The 13,484-nt window shown below is 50.5% G+C and overlaps 2 protein-coding genes across 2 annotated transcripts; one reads left to right on the top strand and one right to left on the bottom strand.

Moving 5' to 3' along the window:
* Nucleotides 1–5,329: 5,329 nt before the first annotated feature.
* On the top strand, nucleotides 5,330–6,064 carry SPBR_06172 (uncharacterized protein; the record flags this gene model as incomplete). Its single annotated transcript, XM_040764434.1, has 1 exon — nucleotides 5,330–6,064. The coding sequence occupies one exon, from the start codon at nucleotides 5,330–5,332 to the stop codon at nucleotides 6,062–6,064; it is 735 nt and encodes a 244-aa protein (XP_040621834.1).
* A 2,588-nt stretch (nucleotides 6,065–8,652) lies between these two features.
* Nucleotides 8,653–9,928, bottom strand: SPBR_05964 (uncharacterized protein; the record flags this gene model as incomplete). Its single annotated transcript, XM_040764226.1, has 2 exons — nucleotides 8,653–9,671; nucleotides 9,736–9,928. 2 exons carry the CDS (start codon nucleotides 9,926–9,928, stop codon nucleotides 8,653–8,655), a joined length of 1,212 nt encoding a protein of 403 aa, XP_040621833.1.
* Between the last annotated feature and the right edge of the window lie 3,556 nt (nucleotides 9,929–13,484).

Below are 13,484 nucleotides of genomic sequence, written 5' to 3'. Positions count from 1 at the left end.
GTGTTTATGCGTGGTGGTGGGTGTCGTCGTCACTGATAAATCGCTGGTGTGTGGACATGTTGAAGAATTGACAAGCCTGTTGGACAGGTTTGTTTATCCGTAAATAAGCAGCAAACAAACTTACCATGTGAGGAAGGCATAAAGGGAAGAAGGCACGCCAGGACGAGCAACAAAGCAACGTCGACAAAGATCCACAAATTGCACTTACACAACTTTGGGTAGGCCGCCCCAGAGGCGCTACTGCCGATTGTCAATGTAGCCCGAATCAGAAGATAAAATATGTAGGTTGCCGTAGGGCGGCTAAGTAGTTGTAGGTCTGTATCAAATTTTCTTGTGGTGTCGAGGTGTGTGTTATTATAGGTTCTCGCTGTGGATAGCATAGATGCTTAAATCGGGGTCTGATCTATATATGTCATGGTTAATATTGGCCTTGTTATTGTTACGTATGCCGTGCATATCTTTATATGCCGCCAGTGCGGTTGGCGTTGTATTTTGACGCGTGGGATGTGGCGATGCTGGGGATATTCAATGTTGTTTGCAAGGAAGAAAGTGAGAAATTTTCGTCGCTCAGTCGTCGACACGCCCTCTCCACGTGAAGTACCCTTTGGAGGCAGTTTAGGAAGGAACAACAGCTAACGTACATTGACATTCTCGTCGAGTTGTGGGTCTCGTCACGTTTACTGTAACGGCACACTAAATATGAAAATCAGCTCCACGAAATGTTTCGGACTTGCCTCAACGTAATATCATTAACGATTTGTCAGTTTGTGCTTCGAATTGACTAGATACGGGCTAAGTGTATTTGCTGTCACCTATTTCGTCTGTGGACTAAACTAGTAATTTGACGAAGAGGTCACATCCTCATGCCATGTACCATCTGCTTCACTGGGCGCAGTGCCCTCTGGGGATATTCAGGGAGCAGTGACGGATTTAGTACGATAAGCATTCTGGTCGTGTCGTGGGCCCACTTGTCACGTTTGCTGGCTGACTACACAATGTATTTGAAGTATGAAATCGGCTCTGCTAAATGGTTCGCACCTTCCTCAATGGGTGGTCATTCTGCATCGCAATTGCAATTATGCTTTAAAACAAATGGGGAGGAATAATAAGCGTCAGGTGCATTTTATCTTCGTTGGTCAGTTACCTCTCAACAGCGTTTGCATCTGAAATGGCACCCCACTCGTTATGTCCAAGGAGGAAATCAGAGCTTATTCTCACACTCCATAAATTTTTCCAACGTCGACATGCGTATGCTGTACTTTTCTGTCAGCGTACCCGCATCAATGGTGATGTCGACCTCGTTTGCCATGATCTGGAATGGCAGCGTTGGTAACATGTCTTCTTTGGCAACAATTCATCTTTCCATCTTTCCTTTTTATCGCCTCTCTTTCGCTATTCTTCTTTCCCCAGATTGACCAAACACTCTCTACATACGATGTCCCTCGCAATGTATTGCAGTCAATGGCGAGAGGCACAGCCGTATTCTGCCACCGTTGACCGCCTCGCTCCTTCCTTCCCCCGCGTACCTTCAATCTCACTCCTGCCTCAAACATGTTCGCGAAGGGACGCGCAACGGGCCATAATTAACCTCAAATACACATTATAGCCATCATACATATGACGCCACCGACACAAGGTTCTCGAGAACCGCCACGGTTGAAAACCTGCGAAACATGCTTCCACGCCAAAATCCGGTGTGACCGCACACAGGACTCAGGCTCATGCGACCGGTGCCTGCGCCTGCACAAAGACTGTGTATTTGCCATAGCGCGCCACGGCAGACCGCATGGTAGGCACACTCGGAGTACAAATGGCCCCGATCGTTTAGAAGTGCGTAGGCAACGTGTGTCTGTATCGCCTGTTGGTATATCCTCGTTGCCCGCATCTACATCACCAGGTCATGTTAGCGACGACAACGCTGCCTCGTTGTTGCACTTCTACAGCAGCCGCATGCTACCACATTTCCCGTTTGTACACATACCAAAAAATGTGGCACCGGTGATACTGCAGGAGCAGCGGCCTTGTCTATACCTTGCCATTTTGGCCGCAGCCAGTTACGGCAACAGCATCTTGCAAAACCGACTCAGCCGGTCTTTCAATGCCACTGTGGCAGAGAAAATGATACATGGAAATATAGCGTCGCTTGACCTATTGCAAGGTCTTTTGGTGCACTCGGCATGGTAAGAACAGCCTCTGCGCCGGTCTTGCTTGAATGAATAACTAACAAATGTACCAAATCCAGGGCGCATTATCAACCAAGGCCACGGAAGTATTCTCAGCATTTGCATCTTGCCACAAGTATCGTGTCTGATCTGAGGTTGGACCGGCCAAAATCCATTGCATTATGGAATGTGGAAAAGCCTGCCCCGGACGATACAGAAGAGTTTCCTACAGAATGGAGCACGGAAGAACTGCGAGCTCTCATCGGCACGTATTACTTGTCGTCCATGTGAGTATCATCGCTGTGGCCATACCATTCTAATCTGCCACATGCACTGACATAGTTTTAGATCCTCCATTGTCATGCAGAAGTTGAGACATTTCCCACGCACTGCCTTTGTCCTAGAGAGTGCTGTCAAACTCTCTGTTCTGGCAGAATACCCGTCGGATGCATATATTCAGTACATTGTACGTTTGCAGGAACTTTTAGAGGCTGCCGATGATATTTTGAAGTTACCGGCAGCTCCCCAAGATGATGGATATACAAGAACGGCCTCCATGCGGGAGGAATTAGACTCTTTCAAGTCATCTCTCTCATTTCCATTGAGCGACAGTTGTAAGTAAACTACCCCCTCGATATCACGTGACGGCGGACATTTAACATCATAGCCACGATGTCCTTGCAAGTTAGTTTTCTTGAGCTTATACTTGGCCAGATGACTCTGCCCGGCTTCCCTTTTGGCAATAAGAAGATGGGAAACGCCATAATATATGACGCACGCCTTGTCGAAAGCCTGACGTCTGTCGTATCTGCATCACGTTCTTTGGTCGGTTTTCTGTTGAGCATGACACCTGGCGAAGAGTTTGTCATCACAAACATGGCCTGGGTGATACTGAGCTGCGGATTGTCTCTTGCGGTCCGGCTCGACGTTCTTGTCAAGGACCCCCGAATATCGCCCCTGACGCATCAACTTGTCCACTTTCTTGACATTCGACACTCCCTCCGCCAGATACTCCTACGGTTGGAGCCAGCTGCTTCGGCCAATTCGACGGCGGAAACCAAAGACCAAAGCACATTTCACCAGTTCTTAAAGAGGGCACGAGCCATTGAGACCTGGCACAAGCAGCATCTCCCAATGATATCGCCCTCTGGGACGACAGTCTCAAACCAGACTCCGGGTGCAGCATCAGAAGGGTCATCTTCAACGACGATAGGAGTTTCCAATCCAAGCAGTTTTGTTCAACCAATGGACTCGGCAAGCGTTATTGCAGCAGATACGTCTCTTCTACAAGAGTCGGGTTTCCATATGCCAATAGAATCCCAAGGTGCGCTGCAAACGCTTGATTACTCGGTTTTGGATATCCTCTTCGACGGGCAATTCCCTCCATTTGATGGGTACATACGGGGTTTGTAACACGTCGTCCTTGTGCCCGCTGGTATTAGTTCAAATACAATATTTCCATACATTGCGGTCGGGCCAATTCAATTCGCAGTGCCAAGACACCATACGTTGATAAATGAGCCATGGCCGTAGTTCGTCACCGAGATGATGAGCTTGGTGCCTTGACTCCACCGCCCCATCCTGCAGGGGAGATTCAAGGGTGCAGTAGTGATAGGTACCACAAAGTGTATGGAGTGTTAGTTCATATTCTACGAATGATTGCAGCGGCTCTCAAGAAGCTTCTTCGTGGTATTGTGGCTGTGCTTAATCGCCATCTGCTGATGAGGACCGGTCATACACGGATGCGGATGCGGATACGGACACGGAGAAAAAATGGGTCAACTCACTTACAGGGCAGTGAGCCAAGAACTGCATTCATAAAGCGTCGTCGTTAATGGAATCAGATTGTCGAATCTATTGACAATCGGTAGTGGGCTTTTATTTACATGTTTACTTCTATATAAGTGTTGCGCAGCCACTTCTGTGTCTACTTTTTGTTCTCGTTTACCATCCCCCATCCTCCTTCCACCATCCACAGCTTTTCGTGACTGTCACAGGTACCCCAGCTCACATTATCTCCGCCACCATGCAACATCGAGCAAGTCTTGTCGCCCTCCTCGCGGGCCTAGCTGCAGTTTCGTCCGCACAGGACTTGCCTTATCAGCCCTGTCCTCTCATTCGTGCATACTACCCAGTTCCAGGCATCAACAAGTCGTCCTCTGCCATCCAAAAGGCAACTGCAACCTTCAGTGGACTTTTTGATAACCTTGTGAAAACGGGTTGCAGTGATAACTTTGGGTGCATTTCTCCCAATACGACATCATTCTCGCTCGCACTTTACTCTATTGCCGACGCTGGCGACGACGAAGATTTCATTTTCTTCGACTACTCCCATACGGTTCCTTCCTTGGCTAACAGCAAAACGGTCGGCCTCGACACGATCTTTCCCACTGGAACATTGACTCAAGTCTTCACCGTCTATGCCTGGCTGATCCAGATGGGCGACGGTTACTGGGAGCAGCCTATCACGGTATTTCTGCCTGAGTTGTTGGAGACGAGTTCGTCCTCGGGTTCTATCGTTGTGGACTGGGATAACGTCTCTATCGGTTCTTTGGCTGGCCAGATGTCAGGCATTGTTCGTGACTGTAATTTTTTCTTTTCTTTTTCATATCTTTTCCTATATAAAAGACGGTTCACAACGTTCTAACCTCAGTCCAGCCTACGCCTGCCAACTCGGTAGCGAGTGCAATTATCACGGTATGTCATGTCAAATCAAGTATACGCCTCTACTTGCTGATTATCTACCGTTTGATACAAGCTGACCGTAATTAGATTTCATCACGAAGATCGGTGCCTCTACGCCATATGCGCTCCCGGACACAACACCTATTATCTCCAACGCAGCGTTCCAGCTTCTTGCATTTGCCATCGAGAGAAGCGGCAAGGCAAAGTGCAAGGCCACAAGCTTTGATGCCATCCTGTCCGCAAGCTTCCTTCAGCCTCTAAACATGACAAGGAGCGGCCTTCTTACCTCATCCTCTGAATCACAAGTCTTTGGTGGGGACTTTCACAGCTCAAGCATCGGCGAGCCTGCGTTAGTTCCCCTTTTGTTTCCCATTATTTATGATTATCATGTGTTTTTTTATTTTCTAACAAAATTGCTCACGCGCAGTGGAATGTCACTTCTTTCGACGACGCGAGACTTGGCCAGGGCAGGTCGTGCAATGATGAAGTCCGAACTCATCTCTGCATCCGCGACACGCCGTTGGCTGCAGCCCATTGCAGACACATCCAATCTTCGGAACGGCGTCGGCCGTCCGTGGGAGATCTACCATGCGGGCCAGTACGCAAACTCGACCGTGCTTGACGTCTTTACGAAGAATGGTTATGCCGGAGCCTATGCGAGCTACTTTGGACTGTCGCCAGACTTGGGTGCAGGATTCGCCATCTTGTCCCACGATACCAGTGGCACGGCTGCTGATCTCAATGCCTATGCTGACATTGTTTCCTTGGCCTTACTGGACCTGGAGGCGTTGGCAGCTGCGGAAGCCGCGGCGTACTACAGCGGAAACTACACCGGCCAATCTGGAAATGGCGACACTGCTGTTATCCAGTCGCCCAGCGATGGCTATGGCTTTGTGGTTGCAGATCTCGTTGTCGACGGTATTGACTTGCGCAACCAAACAGCTTTTGCGGCCAATATTGAACTGGAGAACCTTGACTTCCGCATCTATCCGAGCAATGTAGTTCAGGGCACAAAACATCTGTTTGTAGCCGTTTTCCAGGACAAGAAAGCACCTGTCGACGCCGATACGCCCACCTGCATCACCTGGCAGGAAGTGGGATCACTCGGCGAGAATATTGCCGACCAATTTATTTTCGACACTGACAGAACAACTGGCCTTGCACAGAGCCTGTCAGTTCTAGGCAGACGGTCGACATTGATGCGGGGAGCATCCTAAGTTGGTGATGGTATAAGGTAGTAGTGTAAACTTTGCTACTGTTTACATTTGTTCCCTCTGAACCCATCGGTACCTTGATCGCATCAAGAATCATAGCACCATAGCTTCGGCAGTTTGATTTACGTCCACAGTAAATATTTAATTTATACTTTTTTTTAATAATCTATGTACTCATTGGCTTAAAAACAAAATTGCTTGGCAGGATAGCTTATATGATCCTCAATGCACGATGCAGATAAAATCAACTTGGATAGGTGTTGCCAATCCTAGTGAGCTTGCTAAATTGAACAAATTTTGCTTCGTGTTCTAACATTATTCGTCACCCACAGTTGCCCGTTCCCTCCTGAACACGTCCGACGATCCTTGCCCGACACTGCGATACACACCGCCGTTGACATTTGCATATCTTTTGTCAGCCGTCAGCACCGTACCCCGGTGCTCGGTGACACCGTCCACAAGCTTCACTCCCAGGTGCCACACGTGACGTTTGTGGACGTCGGGAGGGCAGGGCGAGTTGTGTCGTCGCTGGCGCCTCCATGAGTTCGGTGCCAGTGGCAATGACGGCACCAATGCGGCAGAAGCAGGCTAGTCACCGTCCTAAAGTAGCCTCAACAACACTGCTATTAGCTTTGTTATTGCTGTGCCGGCGGTGGGCGTCTCAGGTTCAGCAGGGTTGGACAGCACAGCCTGGATAACCGTTCGGGCAAAACACGCATTTCGATCCGCAACAACATGCGATCCAAAGGCGCGCTCAGTCGGGCATGGATGTTGCGGCAAAAGACTGGCCGACTGGAAGACACAGAGACAATGTCGCCCGCTTTACGAGCTGGTACCGATAATTACGACTGGCTGAACGAACTCGCGCTTCATTCCCGCGTCGGCCGACTCCAAGAGAACGAGCTCTTCGACTGTGGTTGCCCAAACGATTCGTGACGTGTTGCCGTTTCCAACGTTGAATGGTTTAACGTTTTTTTTTTTTTTTTGTAATCATTTACGTTTTGTCATATTAAGTAATGAACAAATCTGAATAACATTTTATTTTATTTTTTGTAAAAAATTTTTTTAAACGAAAAACGTGATAGAAAAAAAAAAAGAACAAGTGCCATTTCACGTGTAAAAGAAATATATACTTCTCAACAAAATCAACTGCGCAACCTTGTTTTTGCATCTTAACATCATAAAATGAAAGACAGGATAGCGTCCTCAGGAAACAAGCCGATGATAACGTGACGAGCAACGTCTGCGGTCATGCGTAGCACGGCACACAAAGTTGTGGGCGCTCGGAGAAATTGATCGCGGGTACGACGTGAGCAGTCTCGGCGCTTGTGGGTGCTACAGTAGACGTGATACAACTGGGACGTGTGGTGCCGCAGCCATCACGGCAAGGGACCCCGGTGAGTGAACATCAAAAGCAAATACGTCGTAATACGTAGGAATATTTACGTACTGTGTGCTTCGCATGTTGTCAACACGACTGGCGAGGTGTGACTGCAACAGAATCAGTGATTTGATCGATTGGACAGCGTGAGACGATGTGATCCATTTGATGGACGATGTAAAAAAGCAAATAAAAGCATAAAGTCTGTGATGACTGCGACGCTTCAAACTGAACCTTGTCAACAGCTGCAATGCAACGTGCGTGCTTATCGAAACAATATGGAGTAAAACCGGGCCCTAATACAACATACAAAGTAACACTTTACATGATTGCTAACCAATGCTGAAGGTGTTCGTTGAATAGGGGTCGAATAAAACACAAATCAATGAGCAGGCAAGGGTCGACTGTCCAAACTGCGTCCGCAAATGTACCAACCGTACGAATGTACATCCGTATTCTGCAAACATGCAACATACAGATTTGCCCAACGCGCTGCAAGGATTCCGCCCCTTTACCCACCGACGCAACGATCATTTCCAGAACAAGCATGTCGCTACGGGCAGTCCTCCGCGAACCAAATGGGGAAAACGGAGAAAACGGAGAAAATAGCAAAACGGGAGTGCTGGAAAAAAAAAAAGTTCGGCCGAGAGTGATGTGCAGTGGCTGTTTGGGTAGTCTTCGAGTTTTGATCAGCTGAAATGCTCGCCCCTGCCCGTAGAGGGAGGGCCACTTCCAGCTGAAGTCCAGGTTTTATTCTTCTGTCAGAAACCAGGTTTGTTGGAATAACAGGAAAGAAACGGAGTCAATGATCGACAGGCAAAAAAGAGTGAGGGATGATTGTATGCACAGACGGGCAGATGTGACAGTGGGATGAACTCAGGGGGGCAAGAGGGGAGGAATTGGATTACTGTCATGAATTGAGCGTTACACAAAAGTAATTATTTAACTAATATTCAAACCGTAATACATATCCAAAACGAATCAAAAGGTATTTTTGTCATGAAGGAAATTGGTAGCACATTTACCTCGTGTGTAATAAATCATTCTAACGTCCCACGCTTTTTTTTAAAGTTCAACTGCACAAGCGACAAGACGGCTGGAAAAAAACAGAAAAAAAAAGAGACACCACTAAGAGACAACGTACATTGGGGGAATAAGACTAGCATACAACAAGGCAATGCAAGAAGACAACACAGCACAAGTGTGGTCGTCACCTTGACTCGGAATAGCTGGACCGGGCCTGGCTCTGGTGTGAGCCCTCCTCGACGGCGACCTTGACGTCCGTCGACACGACAATGCCGCCCTGCTTGTCCATGTAGTTGGGGAAGATCTCCTCGGTTGACTCGGTGGCGCGGTTGCGGTGTGGCTGATGGGAGCTGTTGTTGGCGCCGCCGTAGGGATTGGCCGATGCGGACGCCAGGGTCGAGACACCGCCCAGGCCGTTGTTGCTGCCACCGCCGACACCGCCACTGCCACCGGCCGCTCCCTTGTAGTTGCGCGACTGGATGTAGGTGCGCTGGCTCTGCAGGGCGATGGAGTTGTCCTGGTGGCCCGAACGCGGGCCGTAGTTGGACGGGTAGGCCTTGGAGTGGTTGGACGAAAGGCCGAGAGCCTCGTTGAGGATCGGAATCTCGGCCAGCAGGTTGCGCACGTAGGGCACGCAGGCGCAGATGATGAGTGAGCAGACCTCAGCGGTAGACCAGTCGATGGGGTCAATGAGACGCCAGGTGATGTCGTCGCTGGTGTCGTTGAGGTAGGTGGCACGGATAATGGAGATGACGCAAGTCAGGAGGCCGAGCGAGAACATGACAATTAGGCCGACGCGCTTGACCCACGGCAGCTTGAGGCGCAGCAGCGTCGGGATGGGCTCGAGGAAGAGCACGAGGTCGGTGGCCAGCTTGATGCCAAAGGAGATGTAGTAAAAGTTCAAGAGGTTCAGACAGGTGCCCTCAACGGCCGGGCGCCAGAACTTGTAGATGGGGCGGCAGGCAAAGCAGACGACAAAGGTCTCCTCGACGCCCTGGGCGGCCAAGATGGCGATGATGACAAAGTTGAGGCGGCGGAAGCCGGTGGTCGGGATGACGCGCAGGTAGAAGACGGCAAAGGACAGCTTGATGAGGACAAAGGCCCAGACGTAGGACACAGCCGAGACAAACTGGAGGATCAAGAAGCTCTCCAAGTCGGAGGCAGAGACGTCCTCGATGTGCAGGCCCATGCCATATTTGGTCACTGTTTTCTTAATACTTGAATACTCCACGGGTTCAAAAAAAATAGAGGATACTCAATGACATACTCAAAATCGAGGTGAGGGCGAGGCTGAACGCAAAGAGGGATGCAGCCCAAATCAAGACATCGTCGAGACCGACTTGGTGCAAGATGACGAGGCGAACCCAGAGGCGAACGAAGAAAAAGATGCCGGTGATGATGATAAGGGCGGCGTTGGCGACGACGACGGTCGAACTCCGCGTAGGGTAGTCGACGGCCATGGTGATGATGACGGCGTTGAAAAGGACTTGAGATGGACGGGCGAGGCCGACGGCGAGCTTGACGGCGAGTGGTCGACTGTCGACTGGCGTTCAAAGAACCAGCGTGGGTTGGTGGGGAGCGAGCGTCGAAGGGTGCACTGGCGAACGATCAAACCGGACCCATCCACAGCGAACAACCATCACAAGGTCGATTGAGTTGAGATGAAATGAAGTGAGGCGAGGCCAGAGTTTATCTATTTCATGGACCACCCAAGCCACTGAGCCACTGGACCACATTCGGGGACCTTGCAGTACACCCCAGCAGATTGAACGCAAAATCAGGCACACGGATCCAGGGCCAGGAACAAACACACTTGCAGATTCGTTTCCAAGCAGCCCTCCATTTGGGGATTAATGTGGGATGGCCGTGGACAGGGGACGAGGCAGGACAAGGATGATGGATATGCGAAACAGGCGATGGCATGGGCTGAAAGACGACAGGACGGTTGCCAGGACGGCGTAGATGTACGGAGTACGAAATACAGGCGGACAGATACTTCCTGCCAAGACAGTTTTCTTAGGAAGAAAAGACGCCTCGGGGAAATCGACGCACCAGCCGATGAAGCGGCTGTGAGACCACCCGTACGGCGAGGACTTGGAAAGAAACGAGACAAGAAGGGAAGGGATCTTCTAGCGTGGTTGATCTACTCCGGAGCTGAGTTTTGTGTCGCGGTGGTTGTATCCCTTGGCCGAAGAGAGTTTTACGGCATCGATATACATTACAAGACGCAACTGCCCAGGGGCAGGCGTCCTCTGCAGCAACGGTCAATTAGGAGCGTAAGGGGGCATCCCGGACAGCGCCGAGATGACCGTTTCCAGCTCTTGTAGGGCCTGCCATAGTCGGGTTACGCCCCATGTCCATCCACTGCACATCTTTTGTCAGTCCCAGTAATCTCACAAAAGTACTCGTAACTCCGTCCACATAGCCCGAACTCAGAAGTGACGAGCGCTAGGACGAGGGGGAGACAATGGTGCCAGGGTCGTGCATGGCGTATTGAGATGGTCTTTCTGTGGCAAAATTGACCTAACCACTTACAATGGGAGAATGGGCAACAGACATTTGTCACGACGCAACACTCACATGATCAAACCAAACGTGCGTCTCAGCCCAAAACACCAGCGCATCCAACAGACAAACATCCCACATCCAACTTCAACGTCCAAACAAGCAACGCCGAAACGCCACCAAGCAAATAGAGTGTCTGGGGGTGGGACCGCCTACGATGTGGCCAAGACAGGTCATGGCACTCGGAACCCAAGGAAGCCTCCAAAGTGGGCTGGGGACAAAGCAAAGCACCGCTGGACTCAGTGGATAGCGCAACGCAAAAATGTCTTCCCCAGATACAGGCGCTGGCGCTGGTCTGTCGGCGAACGCTAGGCTACTGGCGTTCGGATTACTGGGACAGGGAACGGAAGAAACGGAGGCCCGGGTGGGCTCAGGAAGGCCAAGCTGGACTAGTGAGAAACACAGAGGTGTGGCCGGTGTTTACAGGGTCGAGCATGACTGGACGCCACAGCACGCTACCGAGCATAGCGCCGAATGGCCGCCAATGGGCCTTGCTAGCGGGACCCTGCCAAACTGCTTTCTCCCCGGATCCTAGCAAAAATTCGTTTGAGCTGGCCAGCCTACTGTAGCGCGCTGCAAAGCCTGTTCAGTCTCTATTTGTAGTGCAGTAGGTCGACTAGCGCCCAGCGAGCAAGGTCTTGAATAGTGGACTCCAGTGGACCGCCCACTGTCAGTAGGGGCAAGTGGGATCCGTAGGGGGATCCATAAGGGGGCTCGTTGCGCGACTTCTGCAAGACGGTGAAGAGTGGAGCCCAAAGTGCAAAATAGGATAGCAGCTTGCAAAGGTACGTTTCTGGGTAGAATCGTGAACTGGGAGTGAAAGGAGGGAAAGGTTTTGAAGGCAGAGGTGACTGTAAAGCGAACAACAATACCGGGGTACGGATACCAAATATGAGGGAAGTTGGTGATCAAGCGATCAAAGGACCATGGACAACAATGCAATTGTGTACTGTCATGCTTCTAGCGCCTACCACTGTAAGACTTAGCTTGCTTGACTCGCTCAACATACAGCCCCTCTCTGTCAAGAGCTTGTGAAAGCGACGGGGTCTGCAAAAGCAAGGGATCGCCACGGAGAAAGAGCCAATTGAGTGAGCAGTCTATCGCTCCATGTCCTGTCCGTAACCTGTCCTATCTGTTCGGTCTCTGTCTTCCGGCGGATCTTGGGACGCTGTTGAGGCGCTCCTAGACAAAAGTGCCTATCGCCAGTGTACAATGCTATACCTACGACTGACTTGGTTGTCTACCTTTCCGTAATTACATAGTATGTGTACAAACAGGGTAAAACTGGGCCTGCCGATGCTCATTAAAGCGACTCTTTCACTAAACTAGTGCTCCGTTTCTCATATGCCTCCGCCGTCCCAGCCGCGGTACCTGGGCCCCGGCGTTCTCGTACTGTCGTGCTTCACCATTGCATACGAGAGTATTCGTTCGTTTTAAAAGTTCTGTGCATTCTCCGCCGTCTTGGCTGTCTTGTCCGGTCTGTTAGGTCCGCCGCATTTCTTCCACTTGCCATAATCGTAGATATTACCCGCGCAGTGGCCGCTCCACTATCTTACGCCGCACAGAACCCTTACCCAATTCGCCGCATGTCGCCAATCGTCAAGACGAAAAGCATCGCGGTCACCACGGTCCAAATGCCCCGTGACCCTGGTAGTCTCCCCTGTCTCAGTTGCTTCCAAAGCTTCGAACCAAATGCAACGGCCCGCCGACTCGCCCCCAACTCGCCCCCAACTGCCCCAATTGAATCCGACGAACAAATGACTGCACGACGACAAAAGAACCACAAGAAGAACAACCTGAGGAAAAGGTAAGGTGTGCTTCGACAACAAAACGGATCCAGCAGGACTACAGAGGGTGACGAGAACCAGAAACACTCGCCAATCTGCACGTGGGCCAGCCACGCACACCAAGCTTCGAACCAGGAAGACTACTGCCGGATCCTACCACACTTTGTCTTGCTTTGCTGTCGTTGCCGTTGTCTGCATTTTCTTTTCTATTTCCACTGCCTGCAGACTATCTGACCGTCTGCCCAATGTCCGTTGGTGAATTATTCGGTTGCGGGGGTCGACATCGCCGTCGATGCTGGGCACAGAGAAAAAAGTCCTGGGCATTAGCAATCGACGATCCACGATAATCCTGTGCAAATGGTGAGTGCCAGGAAGCACTACGGAGTAATAGGCGTATTACTTTGCATCGTGGCACATCGATCACAGCAACCATGGCAATCGGCTCCGACGAGTTCGAGCTGATGATCAAGGAAATCGCGGAAGTAACAACAAAAACAAGCAATGAGCGACACGAACCACAGTGGGACTCCATGAAATAGAAAAAAAAAATCTCCAAGACCACACAGACGGTGGGACCTCGACTCGTTAGTATATCCCTGATCCCGGTTTTCTATGTATGGTTCAGGGGTAAACAGTATCGTATTTAGTACGACGGAAATACGGT

Source organism: Sporothrix brasiliensis, assembly GCF_000820605.1.
Source record: "Sporothrix brasiliensis 5110 chromosome Unknown Cont15, whole genome shotgun sequence".
NCBI classification, from domain to species: Eukaryota; Fungi; Ascomycota; class Sordariomycetes; order Ophiostomatales; family Ophiostomataceae; genus Sporothrix; species Sporothrix brasiliensis.
Note: the sequence above shows the minus strand (reverse complement) of the source record. Positions and strands in the feature narration are given on the sequence as shown.